We start from the raw sequence: 20,278 nt of genomic DNA, 5'->3' as shown, positions 1-20,278 counted from the left end.
CAGGACTAATGTGTCACCCAGGGCACCACACCAGAGCACACAGCCTCCAAGACAGGGCCCGCACTGGGGCCGAGAGAGAAACTCAGAAGGCCTTGTTGGTGGAAGGCAGTGAGCACTCAGCTAAGCAAGAGGGAGGAGGTAGTGGGAAAAGGTGACCCAGCTCTGCTGAGGCAGGGGACTTGTAAGACCCGGCTGGAATAAGGAGCGTTGACTTGCTTTATAGAAACCCCAGAAGCACAGATGTAGGGACATCACATGGTGGCAGGTGGGGTTGAATCACCTTTTTCAAACGAGGGAAGGAGAGTGAAGGGGGCTGACTGTGGTGTAGAGAGGACGTCTCTGATACACCGGCACTGGGGGGTGGGCAGCCTAGCCAGACCATCTCAGCGCCTAGGGACTGACCAGGAGTTTGGGGCCTGTATCTTTCCAAAGCTCCCATGTCCCACCAGCCCCACTGTCATTTCCAGCTCTTACTCGGAAACCTGGCAATCAAGGATTGGGGTCTGATGGGGTCGGCCTTGGAGAACGGGGAGGGGCTCAGGCTTCAACCAAACCAAGCTGGAGGTGGCATCACCACCCCTTTGAGGTCACTGGCGGTGCCTCCCAGGAGGGCAGAGGCTCTCAGAGCAGAGGTCACATGTTGGCAAAACACGTTTTGAGGGTCAGTCAGCTGTCATAAAGGGGGCCAAGAGCAAGGCCTCTGAAGTGAGTATGGCTTTTTGTCACAGCGAACGCTGACTTCTGTACATACACAGCCCCGTGCTTGGGACAGTTCCTCTGCCTCCTCAGGGACCTTAGAAGTCACCTGGCCCGTTTCACAGATGTGCTGCTTTCACAGAGGGCCGAGGCCTTGCCGGGGCCTCGGGGATCACCAGCGAAACCAAGACAGGAAGGGTCGGGTCTCTGATGTCCCAGTCTGAGTGCTTTCCTCTGCCCGATCAGACGTCCGCTTACCCTTTCGTGCCCCCTTGGAGCTTTCTGGTTTCATTTTCCCGGAGGTGACCACAGCTGGAGGAGGTGACCACAGCTGGGGGAGGTGGCCACAGCTGGGGGAGGTGGCCACAGCTGGGGGAGGTGAGCTGGGGTAACAAAGGAAGGCGAGGTGGACGCCGGTGTCCAGGCCAGAGCCTCCCGCTCGCTGCCTTCCTGCCCTCCTTCCACACGCCCTCTTCCTGGGGCATTCTTCTGCGTTTCCTCTCCCGCTATTAATAGTGGGAAGTCCATCCCCAGCCTGTCCACGGCCAGGAGAGGGAGGAAGCAGCCCCTCACTGCGGCCTGAGCGGTTCTCCTCATCCCAGGGGAGCAGACTGAAGCCACCCCCTCCCACTGCTGTCCCCTCCCCACACTGGAGACAAGCGGGTGGAGGAGGAACTGTCACCCCTCTGGTGCTGTCCCCCTCATTTCAACACAGCCCTCAAGATCAGCTCCAACATCATCTCCTCCCTGCAGTCGTCTTACCAACCCCTCCGGCACCTGTTCCCATCAGTCACTGAAGATGTTCCCTCCCCCATCTCCATCTCACTCTGTAAGGGCGGTCACTCTCAGAGACCTCAGTACCCAAATGGGTAAAAGGTGGAGTGTGCCCTGGCCTCCCCCGTCCTGAGCTTTTCCATTGCTGCTTCAGGAGTCTGGTCCCCTTGCACCCCCTGAGGGTTATCACCACCATACACCACAGCACCTCTGCCTCTGAGCGTTTCATTCTTTGACTCCCATTCCTCTACCATCTGATCCCTCTGCAAGTACATCCATGCTATCATGCTTGAACTCAAGACAGCCAGGCCGGTGACTATCCGGCCTCATTGCCTGTCCCTGCCTCATTGCCTATTAGCCCGTCTGTCTTTAATCCATCCTCTATCCCACTGTCCATTATAAAATCCCTACCTTACAAATATCCCCGAGCCCCTCGTACCCTCTGCCACCACCGTACTCACCTCGCGAACCTCAGTCCTCTTTGCCCGTGCCTACGCCCAAGTAGCAGGACGTCGCTAAGGCAAAACCACACTCGGGCTGATGGGATTCATTTTAGATTCATGATTCCGTGCCTCAGTTTGGCACCACATACTACTTGGCAGTCACATTATTTTCTTCCCCCTCTAGCTTAGTGAGTCTCAAAGCGTGGTCCTCTGTTCATTATTAGCATCAGAGCCACTTGGGAGCTTGTCAGAAATGCAGGTTCTCATGCTCCATCCCAAACCGGCGGAATCAGAAACTCTGGGCTGGGGCTGGGGCTGGGGCTGGGGCTGGGGCTGGGAAATGGTGCTTTCTTTTCACAAGGCCCCGAGGTGAGTCTGATACTCACTAATATTTGAGAACCACTTTCCCAGTGGGCTTATTTTCCAGTGTCCAAAGAGGAGAATTCCATTCTTTTCCCTGCCACACATAACTCCTCCTCTCTTACTACATTCATAGCAGTTTAGCTGACTTCATGTAGACTTGATGGAGAAAACTGAAGCCATCAAATGGAAAGTCATCTGCTTGTCACTCAAATTACACACATACTTACGGCTCTATCCATCTTCTTCCTTCCGGTTTCAAAGACGGAAGTGTAACGAAGTCTGGGTCCTCCCTCCACAGGGGGCTCTAGAGCAACACGTGTTGTATCCCTTTCTGCATCTTAAGGACCTGATGGGACTGTGGAGCAGGGACAAACCAAAAGCAGCTTTTTATCAGCTCCAGCGTCTCCTACCTTCAAAATAAAGCAAGCAGCACTTTCTTGACTGTACCCGCTTCCTCCAGTGACTGCCATATTTCTCTGCTCCTGTTCACGCCTAATATTTGATAAGGCGTTATCTACACATACATGCTCACTGCCCGGCTACTCACCCACTCTCCAGTTCACCGGCGCTGTTCCCAGCGAAGCTGTTGGTTGGCTTAGCCAGGGACTTCCGTGTTGCCAATTTCATCCTTCTGCACAATTCTTGCAAAAACAAACAAATCAGAGGCCACTGTTGTATCTCTTGTTTCCCCCCAGAAGTAGCTGTTAACCTAAACTTAGTATTAAGCTCTGCAAAATTGTTGTAATATTTTGTTTCTAGGTCTTAAAATGATATTTAGTTTTGCCAGTTTTTGAACCCTATCAATAAAACCATACAAGTATCCTCGTCCTTGCTTTTGTTGTTTAGTATTGTTTTTAGGTTAATTCATGTTAATATACAGGGGCGGGCAAAAGTAGGTTTACAGTTGTTTGTATGGAAAATCATACAATAATTAATAATACAAGAATAAACATTTTTTTCCTGTGTTCACAACTGTAAACCTACATTTATCCCACCCTGTATAATAAAAACACACAATACACATTCACTGATTTCTCTTTTCAGTGCTGTGTGATGTTCCATTATACGAATATGTCATACTACTGTTAACAAACTTATCTGCTTGTTACCTATATGAATCCAACACAAAGGTCCTGTTAGGGGCATTCTTATGAATGCATCCTGATGTATATGTGCATGCATCTTCCCAGGGCAAATGCCTAGTGGTACAACTTTCAGTTGTAGATTGAAAGCTATGGGCGTATTTCCCTTGACTTGGTAATGCCATACTATTTTCCGATGTGCTTGTGCCAATTTACACTTCTTAATATTTTTGCTACCTCTTGCCAATCCTGGTGCTTATAAGATAATAATTATTTGATTCAGCATTTCCCCAAATTACTAACATTTTCATATGTTTATAGGCTATCTGTGCTACTTTTTCTGTGAAATATCTAGTTCATTCCATTGTCTATTTTTCTATTGGGTTGTTTTCTTACATGCAGAAGTGTTTTAAAAAATCTCTTTTATATACTAATTTTTTATGACTACATATATTGCAACTATTTTCTCCTGATTCTTACTCTTTTTGTTAGTGGTTTCTTTTTCCCCCACCCTTTATTTTTATTTGTTTGTTGTTTTTTACAGAGATGGAGAGAGTCAGAGAGAGGGACAGATAGGGACAGACAGACAGGAACAGAGAGAGATGAGAAGCATCAATCGTTAGTTTTTTGTTGCGACACCTTAGTTGTTCATTGATTGCTTTCTCATATGCACCTTGACCATGGGCCTTCAAGCAGACCGAGTAACACCTTGCTCAAGCAGCAACCTTGGGTCCAAGCTGGTGAGCTTTTGCTCAAACCAGATGAGCCCGCGCTCAAGCTGGCGACCTCAGAGTCTCAAACCTGCGTCCTCCGCATCCCAGTCCAACGCTCTATCCACTGCGCCATTGCCTGGTCAGGCCCTTTTATTTTTAAATAATTACAGATTGTTAAAGAGATGATAGACGTATGTCCCTATCAATCCCTCTCTCTGACTCTCGCTCTGTCCCTTTAAAAAAAAAAAAAAAGAGATGATAGAGTTCCCCTAATGTTAACATCTTACCATTGTACATTTATCACAAATAAGAAATTAACACTGGTGCAATACTATTAACTAAATAAACTGCAGATTATTCATATTTTACTGGTATTTCCTCTAATGGTCTCTTTTGTTCCAGGATATGACATTGCATTTAATCGTATCCGACTAGTTTCTTTCAATCTGGCAGTTTCTTAGTCTTTCCTTAATTGCTCATAACCTTAATGATTTTTTAAGAGAACTAGCTGGGTCATTTATGAAATGCCTTTCAATTTGGGTGTGTCTGATGTTCTTTCATAGTTAGACTGGGGTTACGTATTGCTAAAAATGACATAGGGGAGGTTCCCTTCTTATCAGGGGAAGTGATGAGTTATGGCTAGTCATGACTTATCATCGATGGGAACCTTGATCATCTGGTTAAGACGGTGTGTCTTGCAGGTTTCTCCACTATCATGTTACTCATTCTCCCTTTCTGGTGCTTTGTTAGATGAGAACGACTAAGACCAGCGCATGCTCAGATGGAGGAGGGCAAGACTTTCTCCTGAAGGGGGAACAAGTATCTACATTTTTTGGAATTTTTCCAAAAGGATGATTTGTTTCTTCTGTTCCATTTCTTTCTTTTATTCAATCATTTATCATCATGGACTGATAGATATTTAATTTATTCTTTTGGTTCTGATACAATACATTTTGTTGTTGTTGCTTAAAGTGTTCCAGGTTTGGCATCGGGAGCTCTTTGTTTCTTGGACTTGCTCACATTTTATTTCTCCCCCCCAGCACTTCCTCACTTTCTGGCATTACAAGATGTTCCAGGCTCATCTTTCATTTTCCCTACCTCAGCACCAGACTCAGTCATTTCATCTCCAGGGAGTGCTGGTTCATTTTGTTGGAAAACGGCTGGGCACAGTCGCTGCTACTTCCATGTAACTGCTATTAACAGACCCTCTCAGTACCAGAGCTAGGAAATGCGTGTTTGTGTGCTAGCCTATGTGTGCGCCTAAACCTGTATATTTATCTGTATGTATATGTGTGTGTGTATAAACACGAGTGCATGCTGACATCACTGTCTTTAACACCATCACACCACAGGGTTCATTAAACTTCCTCCCCATCCACCTCATTTATTTGTAACTTCTCTGGTGGTGAGGAATCTGGCTCATGTTATTTATAATTTATTTACTTATTTGACCAACCCTAATATACATGTAAAGTAGATTTAAAATTGACAATCCACACTCTTGTGAGAAGCAAATTTATCACTTAGAGGACACTGTTTATGTGGAGACCTTTTTCTCAGCGTACATTATCCAGTCAAAACACTATTTCCCAGTTGCCCCGGGCAACCCCCCCCCCCCCATCTCTCCACTGAGGTAATGTTACATACATTTGAAACGTAAGTAACACTTATTTTCATGGCCTCTGTTACATCCCAGGATACCTGAACATCTCAGTTGATTTTTTCCCCCTAACTTTGCACTAAGTTAATTCTTTAAGGTGTGTGGTTTTATGAGTTTCAACCAATGCAGTGTCTTGTATACATCACCCTAATACCATATACAGCAGTACCATTGTTCTAAAAACAATTCCTCACCTTTCCCTCAACCCCTGGTAATGGCTAATCTGTCTTCTATCCCTATAGTTTTGCCTTCTCCATAATGTCATAAAGCAGGAGTCAAACACAAGGTAGCTTTCACTTAGACTTTCTTTAAGATTCATCCATGTTCCGTGGATCAGTAGTAGTTGGTTTCTTTTTATTGCCAAGTAGGCATTGTACGTGTGGAGATATGGCTGTGTATTCATTCACTCGAAGGACATCGGGGTTGTTTCCAGTTTGGGGTGATTATGAATACGACTGCTATAAACATTTGCATGTAGGTGTTTGTGTGACCACAAGTTTTCAGTTCTTTGGGGTAAATATTATAAATAAAATGGAATTGCTGGGTCATATGGTAATTGCATGCTTAACTTTAAAAGAAATTGCTGAACTCTTTTCCAAAGTGGCAGTCCTACTTTGCGTTCCCACTGGCAAGGTACAAGAGTTCCTGTGTAATAGCTGGTATGGTCAGTTCGTTTTCAGTCATGCCAGCAGCTGTGTAATGGTGTTGCCTTGTAGCTTTTATTTGTATTTATCCAAAGGCTAATGATGTTGAACATCTTTTCATATGTTTGTCATCTGTATGTCTTCCTTGGTGATTCTTTTTCCTTGGAGATCTTTTGTTCACTTAAAAAATTGGGTTATCTTTTTATTGTGAGGTTATTTATTATTTATTTATTTTTGAGAGAGACAGGAAGGGAGAGAGAGGATAGAAGCATTCATTTGTAGTTGCTTTCACTTTATTTGTGCATTGATTGCTTCTCAAACGTGCCTTCACCAAGGGGGCCGAGCTAGTGTCCCCTTGTTCAAGCAGTAACCTTGGGCTGTTCACACCAGTGAACTCTGGGCTCAAGCTGGCGAGCTTTGGGATCATGTGGATGATCCCTTCACTCAAGCCAGTCACTCCTTGCTGACAAGCTCCCTCAGAGCTGGTGACTTCAAGGCTTCGAACCAGTGACCCCAGCATTCTGGGCTGATGCTTTATCCACTGCACCACCGCTGGTCAGGCTATTATTGTTGAGGTTTTTATTTTTTTTAATTTACTTATTTCAGAGAGAGGAGAGAGAGAGAAAAAGGGGAGGAAGAGTGGGAAGCATCAACTTGTAGTAGTTGCTTCTTGTATGTGCCTTGACCAGGCAAGCCCGGGGTTTTGAACTCCAGCATTCTGGATCGACTCTTTGTCCACTGTACCACCATAGGTCAGGCTATCGTTGAATTTTAAGAGGTGAGTTTTCTTCCTTATTGAATTGTCTAGGTCTTGTATTAAAATGTTCAATGGAGTGATGAGAGAGTCCAGCCTTGCCCTATTCCGAAATTTAAGGGCAAAGCATTCAGTCTCTCCCCATTAATTATGATGTTAACTGAAGAGTTATTTGGAGATATCATTTATCAGCTTGGGAAAGTTCCCTTCTATTCCTCATTTGCTGAGACTTTTTTTTTTTAATCATGAAAGAATGATGAATTTTGTCATGAATTTTCTGACTATATTGACATGATCCATAGGGCTTTTCTTATTTTATTGTCAGTATGATGAATTGCACTGATTGATTTTCAGAACTACTGAACTAGCCATGAGATGAACCTCGCTTGATCATGATGTTAATCTTTTTATATGTGACTGGATTTTAGTGGTCATTAGGGAAATTCAAATTAAAACCACAGTGAGCTACCACTTCATGCCCACCAAAATGGCTATCACAAGAAAGACAGATGACAGCAGTCAATGGGGAGGAGGTGGAGAAATTGGGACCCTCCAACACTGCTGGTGGGCATGTAATATGGTGCAGCCACTTTGGAAAACAGCTTGGAAATTTCACCAAATGCTGTTTGTTTCCCTGCTCGGCTACAGGTCTTCCCTTTTTGTTGCTCCCCAGAGTCTCACAGCTCCTAGCAGCTGTACCTCACTTATTTTTACTTAGTACTTGCTGGCACTTGCGTGAATGGGCGGGCAGAGGGACATTCTCTGATGCTGTGATGAACGTCAGCCTTCCCCAGGCACTGGGCCTGGGCTGGAGGGTGTGGCTCTCCCTGGTGTTCCAGCGTTTCTGGAAGTGGAGCTGCGCTCAGCACGTACTCTCACCCTCCCTGGGGTAAAGAGCGCTCTCATTTTCCTGTTTCCTTGCCCAGCTGCAGTGGGTTTCCACCACTGCCTTCAGGCTATACTTTTTTTTTTTTCCTTTCTCCTGCAGAGAGTCCCTAATTCACTGAGTCCCTAGCAGAAATGGGGAACAGGAGTCTGGGCAGCATTTCATTGGCGGCTGCTATTTTCCTCCCTTGCTCTGGTGGGTTCTCACCAGTGCCCTCAGGCTGTAAGCTTTGTTGACTCCCACTGAAAAGTAAGCCCCCCCACCGCCACCCCCATAGGGGCCATGGGGCCATGGGGCCTTTTAGCAGGGACCATGGTTTACTTTCCCCAGCCAGCCCCTCAGGAGAATGTTCTCAAGGTTCTTCCATCTTCCTTAGGAGCCCCTGCTGGGGTTCCTGGGGGAAACCCTCAGTATTTGAACGTTCAGGGCCTGCGGCTCCCAGGACTTCCCACTTCCCTGCTGGCCCACACGCAGCCTTTGATGACCTCAGTTCTCCAGTGGGTTCAGGAAGAGACATTACTTTTCTGTTTCTCCAGCTCTTTTCTGGTCGTAAGGGTAGGAGTGATGTTCTTTACAGTTCTATGTCGTTGTTAGCTGAAACGAGAAGCCCTGTGATTCCTTTTCTTTTTATTCTTAGTTTGTTTGTTTGTTTTAAATTTATTTATTGATTTTAGAGGGAGGGGAAAGGAGAGAGAGTGCGAGACAGAAACATCGATCTGTTCCTATATGTGCCCTGACCCGAGGATCAAACCCACATTTGTGTATCAAGGTGACATTCTACCAACCAAGTCATCCAGCCAGGGTCTGTGATGCACATAGGTCCTTAATTTTGGGAAGCCAAATTTATCATTCTTTTTTCCTTGGTTTGTAGTTTTTTTTGTTTGTTTGTTTTGTTTTTTTTACAGAGACAGAGAGAGAGTTAGAGGGATAGACAGGGACAGACAGACAGGAAATGGAGAGAGATGAGAAGCATCAATCATCAGTTTTTCGTTGCGACTTCTTAGTTGTTCATTGATTGCTTTCTCATATGTGCCTTGACCGCGGGCCTTCAGCAGACTGAGTAACCCCTTGCTGGAGCCAGCGACCCTGGGTCCAAGCTGGTGAGCTTCTTTTTTTTGCTCAAGCCAGATGAGCCCGCGCTCAATCTGGCAACCTCAGGGTCTCGAACCTGGGTCCTTCCACATCCCAGTCCAACGCTCTATCCACTGCGCCACCGCCTGGTCAGGCTGTAGTTTTTTTTATGTCTTGTTAATTGACAATTGCGTATGAGTGATTTTTTTTTTTTTTTTTTTTTTTTTTTTTGCAGACCCAATATTAAGGCAAGACAGACTAGGCTATAGAAATTTCATGTTTAAAGTTAGAATCATTTGACCCTTGGCATCAAGGCTTGGAGTTTCTTTGTGAGAGAATGATTAACTCTCAACTTAATTTATTTGTGCATATAGGGCAAATTATTATTTCTATTTCTTTTTAAGTCACTGGCAAGTTGGGCTTTCTTAGGCATTTGGCCATTGCAGCTGCTTCTGATTTATCAGCATCTGCTCATCTTAGCCTATACTGTAAATATCTGGTATTATTATAGTTCATATTTTATATTTGTGCCTTCTGGGTTATTTTTTCCTGTGATCAACCTTACCAAAGGCTTTCCTGTTTTATTAGTCTTTCTTTTAAAAGTTGATCTGAGAGATAGAGGGAGAGAAACATCAGCTCTTTGCGCTTAGTTGTGCACCCACTGATTGCTTTTCATATGTGCCCTGAGCGGGCTTGAACCAATGACTCTGGGGTGAGTTGATTATCTTGGGATCAAGCTGGTGCCTCCAGGACTGAACTGGCAACTTTGGTGCTCTGAGAGAATGCTCCATACACTGTGCTACCAGCCGAAAGAAAACAAGGAAGGGAGGAAGGAAGGGAGGGAGGGAGGGAGGGAGGGAGGAAGGAAGGAAGGAAGGAAGGAAGGAAGGAAGGAAGGAAGGAAGGAAGGAAGGAAGGAAAAAAAAAAAGAAAAAAGAGCAGGGGAGGGAAGGGAAGGGAGACAGGAACATCAATCTGCTCCTGTATGTGTCCTGACTGGGTCGAACTGGCAACCTCTATGCTTCAGGACAACACTCTAACCAACAGAGCTACCCAGAGAGCTCTTCCTATTCTTATCCCAGGGAATTTCTGGCAACTTAACTTTACTTATTGTGGGCTACCATTGAGTCCAGGTGTCAGTCAACCAACTAAGAAGACAGAACTGTTTCTAGCTACTTGAGTTAGTACATTGAATTGAAACTCTCTGGTATACATTCCTTTATTGATAGATGCAGCCTGATAGAAAGTCGTGATTACCTCTCCTATCCAGCACCCTCACTTTGTATTTGCTAGAGCGCACACAGCTATGTTTTAGTGTACACCTTCTCCTGGCTCAGAGAGCTGTGGCATCCCGGAGTCTAACTGTGGTAGTAGGCTTGGAGAAAATGAAGATGGTGGAGATGAGGAGGAGATATGGCTTTCTGTGTCAGTGAGCTCAAGAGAGATTATTATTATTACTTTTTATTTATTGATTGATTTTAGAGAGAAAGGAAGGGAGAGAAAGAAAGAGAGAAACATCGATCTGTTGCCATATGTGCCCTGACTGGGGATCGAACTGGCCTCCTCTGTGCTTCGGGACGATGTCCAACTAACCAAGTTATCTGGCCAGGGCTCAAAGGAGGTTATTAAGAGTTTTCAAGCAAGGTGGTAACTGAGCCATCAGACAGAGGAACAGTGGCTGAGTCTCCTGGCATGTGAGTTCCGTTGCAGATTGAGACTTAGGGGTACTCTGAGTCATCTGCGCCCTCTCCTACATCACCATGCCAATCCTCAAGCTCCTACTTTCGCGTGGAGATGGTGACAGTATGAATTTAACTGACATGGTAATTTGGCAATTTATGGGATCAAATATTTCAGATTGACTCCTGGTTGTCTCAGCTTTTCCATTGCCAGCAGTGAGGTCTTTTACTGGAGCCTCAGGGAAGACTCTGGTTTCCAGTCTGTGTTTTGATATAGGAGGATTCAGGAATTAGAATTCATCTCTTATCTTTAAGCCAACAGTTTTCACTAGTAGTGACTTTTGTCTCCCTCAAGGGGATATTTGGCAATACCTGGAACGATTTTGGTCATCACAACTGGGAAAGGATGTACTTGCTACTTGCATCTAGTGGGTAGAAACCAAGGATGTTGTCAAATATCCCATAATGCATAGGATGTATCCAGCCACAAATGTCAATAGTTCGGGTGTTGAGAAGCCCATTTTAAAAAATGCTATTCACCACAGTAAGAAGTAACGTTGCCTTTCCACCATCCCTAGGGCCTCAACTGTGCTGATATTCCCCTCAGCAATCTTGTGTCTTTTGCCAAAAAGATACTATGACATGATCAGCGATAAGAAGCATCATTCTTTTATGAATTATGAAGGCAGAATTGCTGTGAAATCATAACACTACAGTATTTTTTTAAACACACGTCATTAGCCTGACCAGGCAGTGGCACAGTGGATAGAGCGTCAGACTGGGATGCAGAGGACCCAGGTTCGAGACCCCGAGGTCGCCAGCTTGAGGGCGGGCTCATCTGGTTTGAGCAAAAAGCCCACCAGCTTGAATCCAAGGTCGCTGGCTCCAGCAAGGGATTACTCGGTCTGCTGAAGGCCCACGGTCAAGGCACATATGAGAAAGCAATGAAAACTAAGGTGTTGCACGCGCAATGAAAAACTAATGATTGATGCTTCTCATCTCTCTCCATTCCTGTCTGTCTGTCCCTGTTTATCCCTCTCTCTGACTCACTCTCTGTCTCTGTAAAATGAAATAAATAAATAAATAAATAAATAAAATAAAAAAAATAAAAAATAAACACACGTCATTGTCTGTGCACCCTTAATACCTGCAAAATTTCACTTGCCTGTAGTCCAATGAGGCCCCATAAATAACTAGTCCTTGAAGTCCTGTTGCCTGTATCACTCCTGACACAAATGTCTGCTTCTGAGTAGCATAAGTGTGTGTGTGCGTGAGTGCGCCAAGACATGGGGATATGGTCTAGCTTTTGGAGGAGCAGGAAGGACTGGAGACCACGCTGAGGGCTACTGTGAACATCTCCTGAGTCAGGCTCTAGAACTGGTGCAGAGGCCAGCCCCGATCCCCCATGCCGAGCGCCAGCTAGGTGCTGCAGCTCTGGCTTTGGTCACTCGCTCCAGCCCTGCCTCCACACTGCTTGCTCTTGAGCAGGATTCGCTGCTCCTGCTGTCAGTGCCTTGCAGTCCACACTCCTCCCTCCCTGGCTGGTGTGGGGCACTCATTCACGGCTGCTCAGCAGATGCTTGCACCCCAGTCACAGGGGCGGCTGGAAGAGCGAAGACCCAGCGAGTGCAGAGTCTACAATAGGAGGCAGATCTTGCTACCATCAGCCCTCCTGTGCAGGGAACTCGACGTAGAGAAAAATGGTAGATTCTGATTGGCTTCAGAGAATGGCAAAGGTCTGCTATACCCCTTCCCACCCTTCTGCTCCAGAGAGAAAGCCAGGAATTGTCCCGATTCCCCTCTTCACTTAGTATATCAGCAGTTAATTCTGTCTCCAAAATACAATCTTCTTTTTTTTTGAGAGAGAGAGAGAGAGAGAGCAGCATCAATTCTTGGTTCCACTTACAATTAATTGTGTGCCCATTGATTGCTTCTCATACGTGCCCTCTCCAGGGCTCAAACTGGTAACCTCAGGATTGAGCCAGCACCCTTGTTATCGAGCTGGTGACTCCGGATCAAACCAGCAACCTCAGCGCTTCAGGACGATGTTCTATCCACTTCACCAATAGTCCTGAATTCATTCTTTTTATCTCTTGTGTTGATAACTTAAAACGGACTGTTACCCATTTCGTCTGGATGCCTGTAATGGCTTCTTGCCTTTTCACTTCCCCACTTTCTCTCTTCTGGTCCCTCTGTAGTCTCCAAAGCAGCACGAGTGTATTTCTCTGTAAATCACCCTGATTAAACATCTTTGCCTTAAGGCCTTCAGTGGCTTCTTTTTAAAGAAATATATAATCTTTATTTGGTTTCTAAGGAGGGTGAGCTTAGATCTCATTTTACTTAGGATATGCTTTCTAAGAGAGGGGGCCTCCTTGTCCTCTCAGGAATACATGGTCGGTAAGTTACTGTCACGTTAGCTATAATATAAGGCCCTGCGCTTTCTGAGCCCGGGCCGCGCGCGCGCGCACACACACACACACACACACACACAGTGCCTTTCACCCTCGTCTCCTCTTAGCTCTTCTCTCTACTGTGGGGCTTCAGCCGCTTCTGTTCGTCCGGCTGGCCGGGGGACAGGCTTCCCATTTCCCCACTCAGCTCTCTCTGCGCTGTCCTTCAAGTCTTAGCCTGGTTGGTCATCTCTGAGCGTACTGTTTGTGCCCTCCACATGGGCACATGTTCTGTCTGCTTGTTTAATCTCTGTTGTACACAAGAGTGCAAGCTCCCCAAGGGTGTGGAGTATATGCTTTATTTGGTGTTGTAGCCCAGGGCCAGCCCAGAGCCTGACAGGGAACCCCTCAGTTCATGACCCCCTCCGTAAATAATTTGTTACACAGAGGACCCTCGTTCCCTGACCACCCGACAAGGTTGAGCTCCCGTTACGCTAAACACAGTCAAAGCACGCTGTCTTCCCGATGTACTTCAGCGGTCATCTGTGTCCTGTCTGCCCGATTGTCTCCCCTTCTCGGTCACATGGCCCTGAGAACAGGCATGTCTCTTTGTCCATCGTTAGAGCAGGGCAGTTAACAAGCATGTGCCGCTCCCTGTGCCTGGGAGCCGGGGAGAGGGAGGCCGAGGCGATCCTGGCGGCCTGGTTCTGCCGCGGCAGATGGAAGACTTGAAGGGCCTGGGCATGCCCCGCCCCCCCGAACAGCAGGGGACTCACTGTGGTTCTCTGCAGCAGGACTCGCTAGCCTTTTCTCTTTGGCAGAGTTTCCCTTGACTTTCTCTGGTTCTCTCTCTTAGAGGCTTCTGGAACTCCCCAAAATCTGGGCACCTCGAGGGCCCAGGCCTTCAGCAAGGCCCCCGGACCTGGGGAGGAGAGGGGCAAGGGTGCAGAGGAAAACTTCCAGCTAACCCCCGACTTGCTTCTGTGTTGTCTTGTAAACAGCCACTGGAAATCCTACTACAGTCAAAAGCGAGCCAAACACAAAACCAGCATCCAGTGCTTCACAAGTAGATTCAACCACAGCCAAGCAAAGCCCAGTTGCAACGTCCCAAAGCCCCTCCAGGGACTCACCAAGTACAACCGTAAGCCAGCAAAACGCAGCGACAGCACCCAGTGGGCCAACCTCAGGCAAGACTACTGCCGCTGCGGGCGGCCCAAGCTCTGTTCCAGGCGCAGCCAAGACCCTCGCCCCAACAACGAAGCCAGAGACCACAAGCAGCCAGAAGGAAATGGAAGGTACAGCCCAGGCTGAAACCCAGCCTCCCACCAGAGAGACCGCCAGCGTCGGGACCGTGGCGGGAGGAACCGCGGCAGGAGGAAGTCCGGCGCTCACTCAACCGCCTGTGGTTACCGCCCCAGCGACCACTCGGTCCTCCGCTCCCTCGCCCTCCGCAGCAGGCACACAACAAGGGCCGACTCCAGGCCCTGTTACTCTGAATCCCCCAGGGACCTTTCCCCAGGGACCAAACCAACTGACAACCCTGTTAAGTAGTCCAGGCACAGTGACGGTTCACACCGCCCCATCTCCGAGGGTGCTTACCACACCAAGTAAGTAGTGCCTTTTTATTTTCAAGCGAGAAGAAGCTTTTCAGTGCTTAGTATCTATACAGTTGCAAGGCTGGAAGACGGAGAGTCATACTGAGGGTTAAATATTGTTAAAGGCACTCCACCTCCGTTCAGCCTGTTTCTCATGTCAACCAGGCGTGTAGGTCAGGGGGGCTGTGTATCCTGATGAGAGGTCAGTGTGTGCCCCGCACGGGTAAGCAATAGACAAGCCAACAGTCTACCTGTGGGTGAGGCCCTGGGAGGCTGCCTGGGTTATCAGCAACAGTGTTCCTCCAACGTGTTTGGTGGCAGTGTACGAGAAGAAATACACTTCGGTTTTATGCCACGATGCAGGATGCATACATATGATACATAGCCAATCCCAATGTTCACTAACAGCTTATCCTTACTATACATGACACACATTCCATTCTATTCCATTCCATTTCCTTTTTATTTTTTAAGTGCTGGTGTTACTTAACCCAGTAAATTAAATTAATTTCAAAGCTCACTGATAAATCATGATCCTCAAGATCACAACCTGTGTCTGATCTATTGAATCTTTCCAAGTCTGCATTTTCAAGACGCTCCAGGGGAGCGCAGTGAAGTTAACAGACCAGAAGAGGGCGGTTGGATCCTGCGGTCAGAGCCAGGGCTCTGAGTTGGGAAAACTGGGATTCAAATCCTAGCTGTGTCACTTGTTAGCATGTGACATTAGGCAAGTTGTCTAGTTCCTCTGAGCTTCAGTTCCCTTGTGAATAAACTAGGGATAATTAGGGTACCTTTCTCCTAGAGAACCAAATAAGAAAGTACCTTTGAAGCACTCAGGGCAGTTGCTCCAGGAAGTCAGCGCCTCAGAGAATGCGAGCTGCTGCTGCTGCTGATGCCATTGTCCCTGTTGTGACTTCTTTCATCTTGCCCTGATGCTGGCTCCTCACGTTGGTCCGCTTACTCCAGCCTGCAGTCAGTCGGGGTGGGGGATGAGACCAGAGAACCCAAGGAGACTTACAAGGGGAGAGACCAGCCTTCGCTCTTAAAGGGGCCCCACTCGCCTTTACTCACAACCTTTGTTTTCCCAGTCCCAGCATCCTCGGTTACCTCACAAGGAGGTCCACAGAGCTTCAGCAAGGCGCCTGCCACCACTGGGCCCTCTTCCTCTGTCCCTGGGACCTCTTCGCCTGGGGCTCTGCCGCCTGCAGTTTCTTCTTCATCAGCACCTGTAGCCACGCCTCCTGTAGGACCCACAGGCTCCATCACTCCGTTGGCTCCAACCACCACTCCCCAAAGCTCTGGCATTCCTTCTGCCACACCAGCTCTTAAGAATAAGATGGTATGCCAGCAGGGGTGGGGCAGCAGGGGAGCCCAGGCCCAGATTGAAGGGGCTCTAGCTACCAGAGCAGAGCGGTTCTGTTCCTCCCTTTAGCCGAGGGTGCCTGGCGAGGGCAGTTAAGGGGCCGTTGTCTAGTCGCCCTGCTACCTTCGTGGCTCTGCCGGATTCTAGCTTAGACAGCTGGACAGCAATTACACACCTGGCTCTGCAACGTGGCCCAGCCACGCCCCTGATGCCAGGACCACCTTTGTCTCACCCACTCAGGGGGAGGGTGGGCTGGTGGGAGGAGTCAAAGGTGAGATCTGTCAGGCTCAGCGGCGCCTTAACCCCAGCGGCTTCTTGCAGATAAAGTGCGAGTCTTCCCAAGAGCTGAATGAGAAGATGCTCATCCTGAACCTCACGAAAACCGGTGTCTGCGTGAGTACCTCGCGAATCCTAGCTCCACCCCGATTTTCCCCTGCAACATGCAGTTCAGCAGCAGGGTCGAGGGTGGTGCCAGGCAATGAAATGTTCCTTTGGAAAAGAGACTGAGAGGTGTGTTCCCTCTCCTGGCCATGTCTTGTCCTAGAAGATGCATCTTACTAGGGGGACAAAGCAAGGAACAGACTTCTCATTTTATTTATTTATTTTTATTTATTTTTTTTTTTGTATTTTTCTGAAGCTGGAAACGGGGAGAGACAGTCAGACAGACTCCCGCATGCGCCCGACCGGGATCCACCCCGCACGCCCACCAGGGGCGACGCTCTGCCCACCAGGGGGCGATGCTCTGCCCCTCCGGGGCGTCGCTCTGCCGCAACCAGAGCCACTCTAGCGCCTGGGGCAGAGGCCAAGGAGCCATTCCCAGCGCCCGGGCCATCTTTGCTCCAATGGAGCCTTGGCTGCGGGAGGGGAAGAGAGAGATAGAGAGGAAGGAGAGGGGGAGGGGTGGAGAAGCAGATGGGCACCTCTCCTGTGTGCCCTGGCCGGGAATCAAACCCGGGACTTCTGCACGCCAGGCCGACGCTCTACCACTGAGCCAACCGGCCAGGGGAACGGACTTCTCTAAGTGAAGTCTCACCGCCCCTCAGGGCTGTTGCAGGGGCAGGGGCCCCAGGCCTCCAGGGCTTCCGCTGTGTGACTGTTCACGTGCCAGGGGTGTATGAAGACCCCAATCCTAGTTCTTGCCTGCCTCTAGCTCAGGGTGACTGTAAGCCCATCTCTTTGGGCTTCGGAGGCCTCGATTAAAAATGAGAGGCTTAGTCTGCTGAACTCTCTCCCTGTTCTTATTGTCTAGTATGTCATTTCCTGGTCCGGGGCCTCTGGGAAAACCTCATGGAGGGGTCTTCCTCTGAATTGAGATCTCAGAGTTACTGAGCATCAGAGAGACATTGCCAACAGTTGTTCTTCCACTCAGGGTGGTGTGTGTGTGTGTGTATGTATATGGGGGTGGGGGTGTCAGCACGTGTGTGAGTTCACATGCATGAAAACCGGAGTGCAGCAGTGTGTGCCTTCAGACGACCAGTCTTCTGAGATGAAGGGTTTTACACAGTAAATGACTGAGCCCAGTGAGTGCAGGTTATGGACGGCTCACTGCTGCCCTCTCCTGGTCAGTTCCTGTGTTTGCAAACACCCCTTGGAACCAGAATAGAACATTCTTTCCAAAAGACACAGAACTTGGGTTTAATGCCACCTGTATTCTCTGCACTCGTTTCCTTTTGGGTGTCCACTTTGCTGGCATTTTCCCAGCAAACTTTACAAGTGTCTGCATTTAGACCAGAGTTTTAAAAGGGAGCACTGATCCCCTGGGGTTGGGAGTATCGGACCAGGCAGGAATCACATTAATGGCTTTCCCCGGCTCTCTTTTTGCCTAACACTTTGCAAATTGTGTCATTGGGCATGAGAAGCCTTTTTTCCCTTTGCTATGAAAGGAGGGTGGAAAGCCCCGGACCCCTGGTGTCAGGCTGGGGAATTGGTAAGCCTAAGGAAATTCCAGGTAGAAACCAAGCAGATGGTTTGTGGGGGTCCTGGGTAAGCCAGACCAAGAGTCCTTTATTCCAAAACTGGGTCAGAGAAACGCCAGCTCAGGGTGCCTCTCAATTGCATGGCAGGGATGGGTAAAAGCTGTCACACTTTGCCTCTTCACCCTCAGCCCTGTCTGCCATGTTCTTTCTGCTTAGAAATATAGAAGACTTCCTTCTAAGAGGTTCCCTTCTGTATCTTCAAGATACTCCCATGTTTCCTGGTTCAGTGATGGCCCCGCCTTACTTTGTGTCAGCCTGCTCATTGTCTCAGAGGGTCTTAACCTAGGGGAATGGGCACATGTCTCCACTCTGGGATGGAGAACCCCGAGCTGGGAGCCACAGCTTCCTCTCCCGAGATCCCTGAACTGGGCTTCGAGGCTGGTGAGAGTTTCAGAGAGAGCTGGCCTTCCTCGGCTGTGGTGGGGTGGGGTGGGGTGGGGCGCCCGGACCATGTCCCCGCTAGCCCAGCCCCTTTTAAGAAAAGCGATATAAAAGGGCATTCGGTCATGACCCTTGAAGAGCTTTGAGGGAGAAAGGGAGACTAGGTGGAAGGCATTGTTCAGCCAGAGACAAGGCAAAGTGAGGGGCCTGGGGCAGATCTGCCAGGGGCATAGAAGGTGGGGTCTGGTCCAGGGAAACAGCACCTAACTCGTGTCTCCCAGTGGGCCTGCGAACGATACACCAGCTGAGGCTGGAGAGGGGACTGAGGGCATGCGGGCACCAGCATTCTCCTGACCTGGTTCTGAAGGGCAGCCCCCCAGGCCCAGGCTGCTGTCAGAACCCTGGGACATTGCCTGTGATCTCCCACAACAGGCAGATAGCCTTCTGGCTGACAAGCTGGCCACCCTTTTCTGCGAAGCGGCCAAAGCCAACTTCAACCCCAGTCAAGACTGGTGCCTTGTACGGCTGGTGTCTGTTCCAGGAGTTGAGACGGTGGCGATCAAAGAGATCAGCATCCACAGTGAGTTGGGGGCAAAGAGGGGCCAAGCCCTTTGTGGGGTGGAAATGGGATGGGGCGTGACAGCTGAGGAGCTATGGGGATCGGCCAGTGCTGCCACTCCCTCAGTGCCCTACGAATTGTCCAGCTGTCCCCTCCCAGGGCCATCCCGGAGATACCACTAAGAAAGTGGTGAGACAGCATGTCCTCCCGTGGGGCCCAGTCTCCCCCCCCCCCCCAGGTCACTCTGAGCTGGAGCCCTGAACAGCCTCTCTCCTCTCCCCCTCCCCCACAGCAAAGCTCCATCCCAGCGACCTATACGAACTGCTGAAGGACAAATGGGATGACCTAAAGGAGGTAAGTGGGCTCCTCCCATGTGCTGGAACAGACTGGGGAAGTCCCCAGTTACTCTGCCCCGCGTTGCCTCCCTGTAGGGGGACCTCTAATCTGCAAGCACCTGGAAGATAGGACAAGCGAGGGGACAGCAGGGTGGTGTCCTAGGCCCCACTGAACCCCAAGCAGAAGAGCTCATGAATGAAGTGAGTTCAGAGAGAGAAGTAACCCTGAGCCTGGTTCTAGCCACAGAACTTTCTCTTTCCTGGCCAGGTGGGAGTCAGTAACATGCAGTTTGGGGATCAAGGGCCACCGGAAGTGCCCGAGGACCGGTTCAGCATGCCCCTCATCATCACCATCGTCTGCATGGCGTCCTTCCTGCTGCTCGTCGCGGCCCTCTATGGCTGCTGCCACCAGCGCCTCGCTCAGAGGAAGGACCAGGTGAGGCCTGCGCTGCCGGCCGGGGAAGCAGGCCAGCCGAGCTGATGGCTCTCGCCCCATTATTCCCATATGAGGGGATAGGGAGTGGGCCACGGACCCAGGCAGACACCAGCCCTTCTGGGACATGGAAAATACATTGGCAGCACAATGGAAGGGAAGATCGTGGGGGCTCTGGAGTCAGAAAGACTTGTGTCCAGCCCTGGTTCCGCCTCTACCACCTTTGTGACCTTGAGCGAGTCATGTGATCCCCTGAGCAGCTCATTCCTCATCTGTGCAGTGGGGAGGCTATGCACCCCGCAGGGCTGCTCCCGGCCTCACTGATGGCAGTGGGCGCAGGCACGCCCGTCTGACCAGAAGCTCTCTCACCTGCCTTCCTAGGATTCCTGGCATTACTCTCCCATCCAGACTGGTGGTCCTCAACCCTGCCTAGCTTCCCCTCACGTCCACCGAGACCCTCTCTGGATCAACGTAGCTGTTC

At 49.1% G+C, this 20,278-nt stretch overlaps 1 protein-coding gene across 1 annotated transcript in view; it reads left to right on the top strand.

Moving 5' to 3' along the window:
* Positions 1–20,278, top strand: part of PODXL (podocalyxin like) — a 46,668-nt gene that overhangs the window by 21,394 nt on the left and 4,996 nt on the right. Inside the window, exons 3-8 of the mRNA XM_066254535.1 lie at positions 14,157–14,762; positions 15,839–16,089; positions 16,435–16,506; positions 18,903–19,050; positions 19,322–19,383; positions 19,633–19,800. Coding sequence (XP_066110632.1) covers positions 14,157–14,762; positions 15,839–16,089; positions 16,435–16,506; positions 18,903–19,050; positions 19,322–19,383; positions 19,633–19,800 — 1,307 coding nt within the window. The remainder of the gene's footprint in view (positions 1–14,156; positions 14,763–15,838; positions 16,090–16,434; positions 16,507–18,902; positions 19,051–19,321; positions 19,384–19,632; positions 19,801–20,278) is intronic.

Source organism: Saccopteryx bilineata, chromosome 2, assembly GCF_036850765.1.
Source record: "Saccopteryx bilineata isolate mSacBil1 chromosome 2, mSacBil1_pri_phased_curated, whole genome shotgun sequence".
Lineage (NCBI taxonomy): Eukaryota > Metazoa > Chordata > Mammalia > Chiroptera > Emballonuridae > Saccopteryx > Saccopteryx bilineata.
The sequence above is the reverse complement of the archived record's forward strand: the minus strand, read 5'-3'. Positions and strand labels throughout refer to the sequence as shown.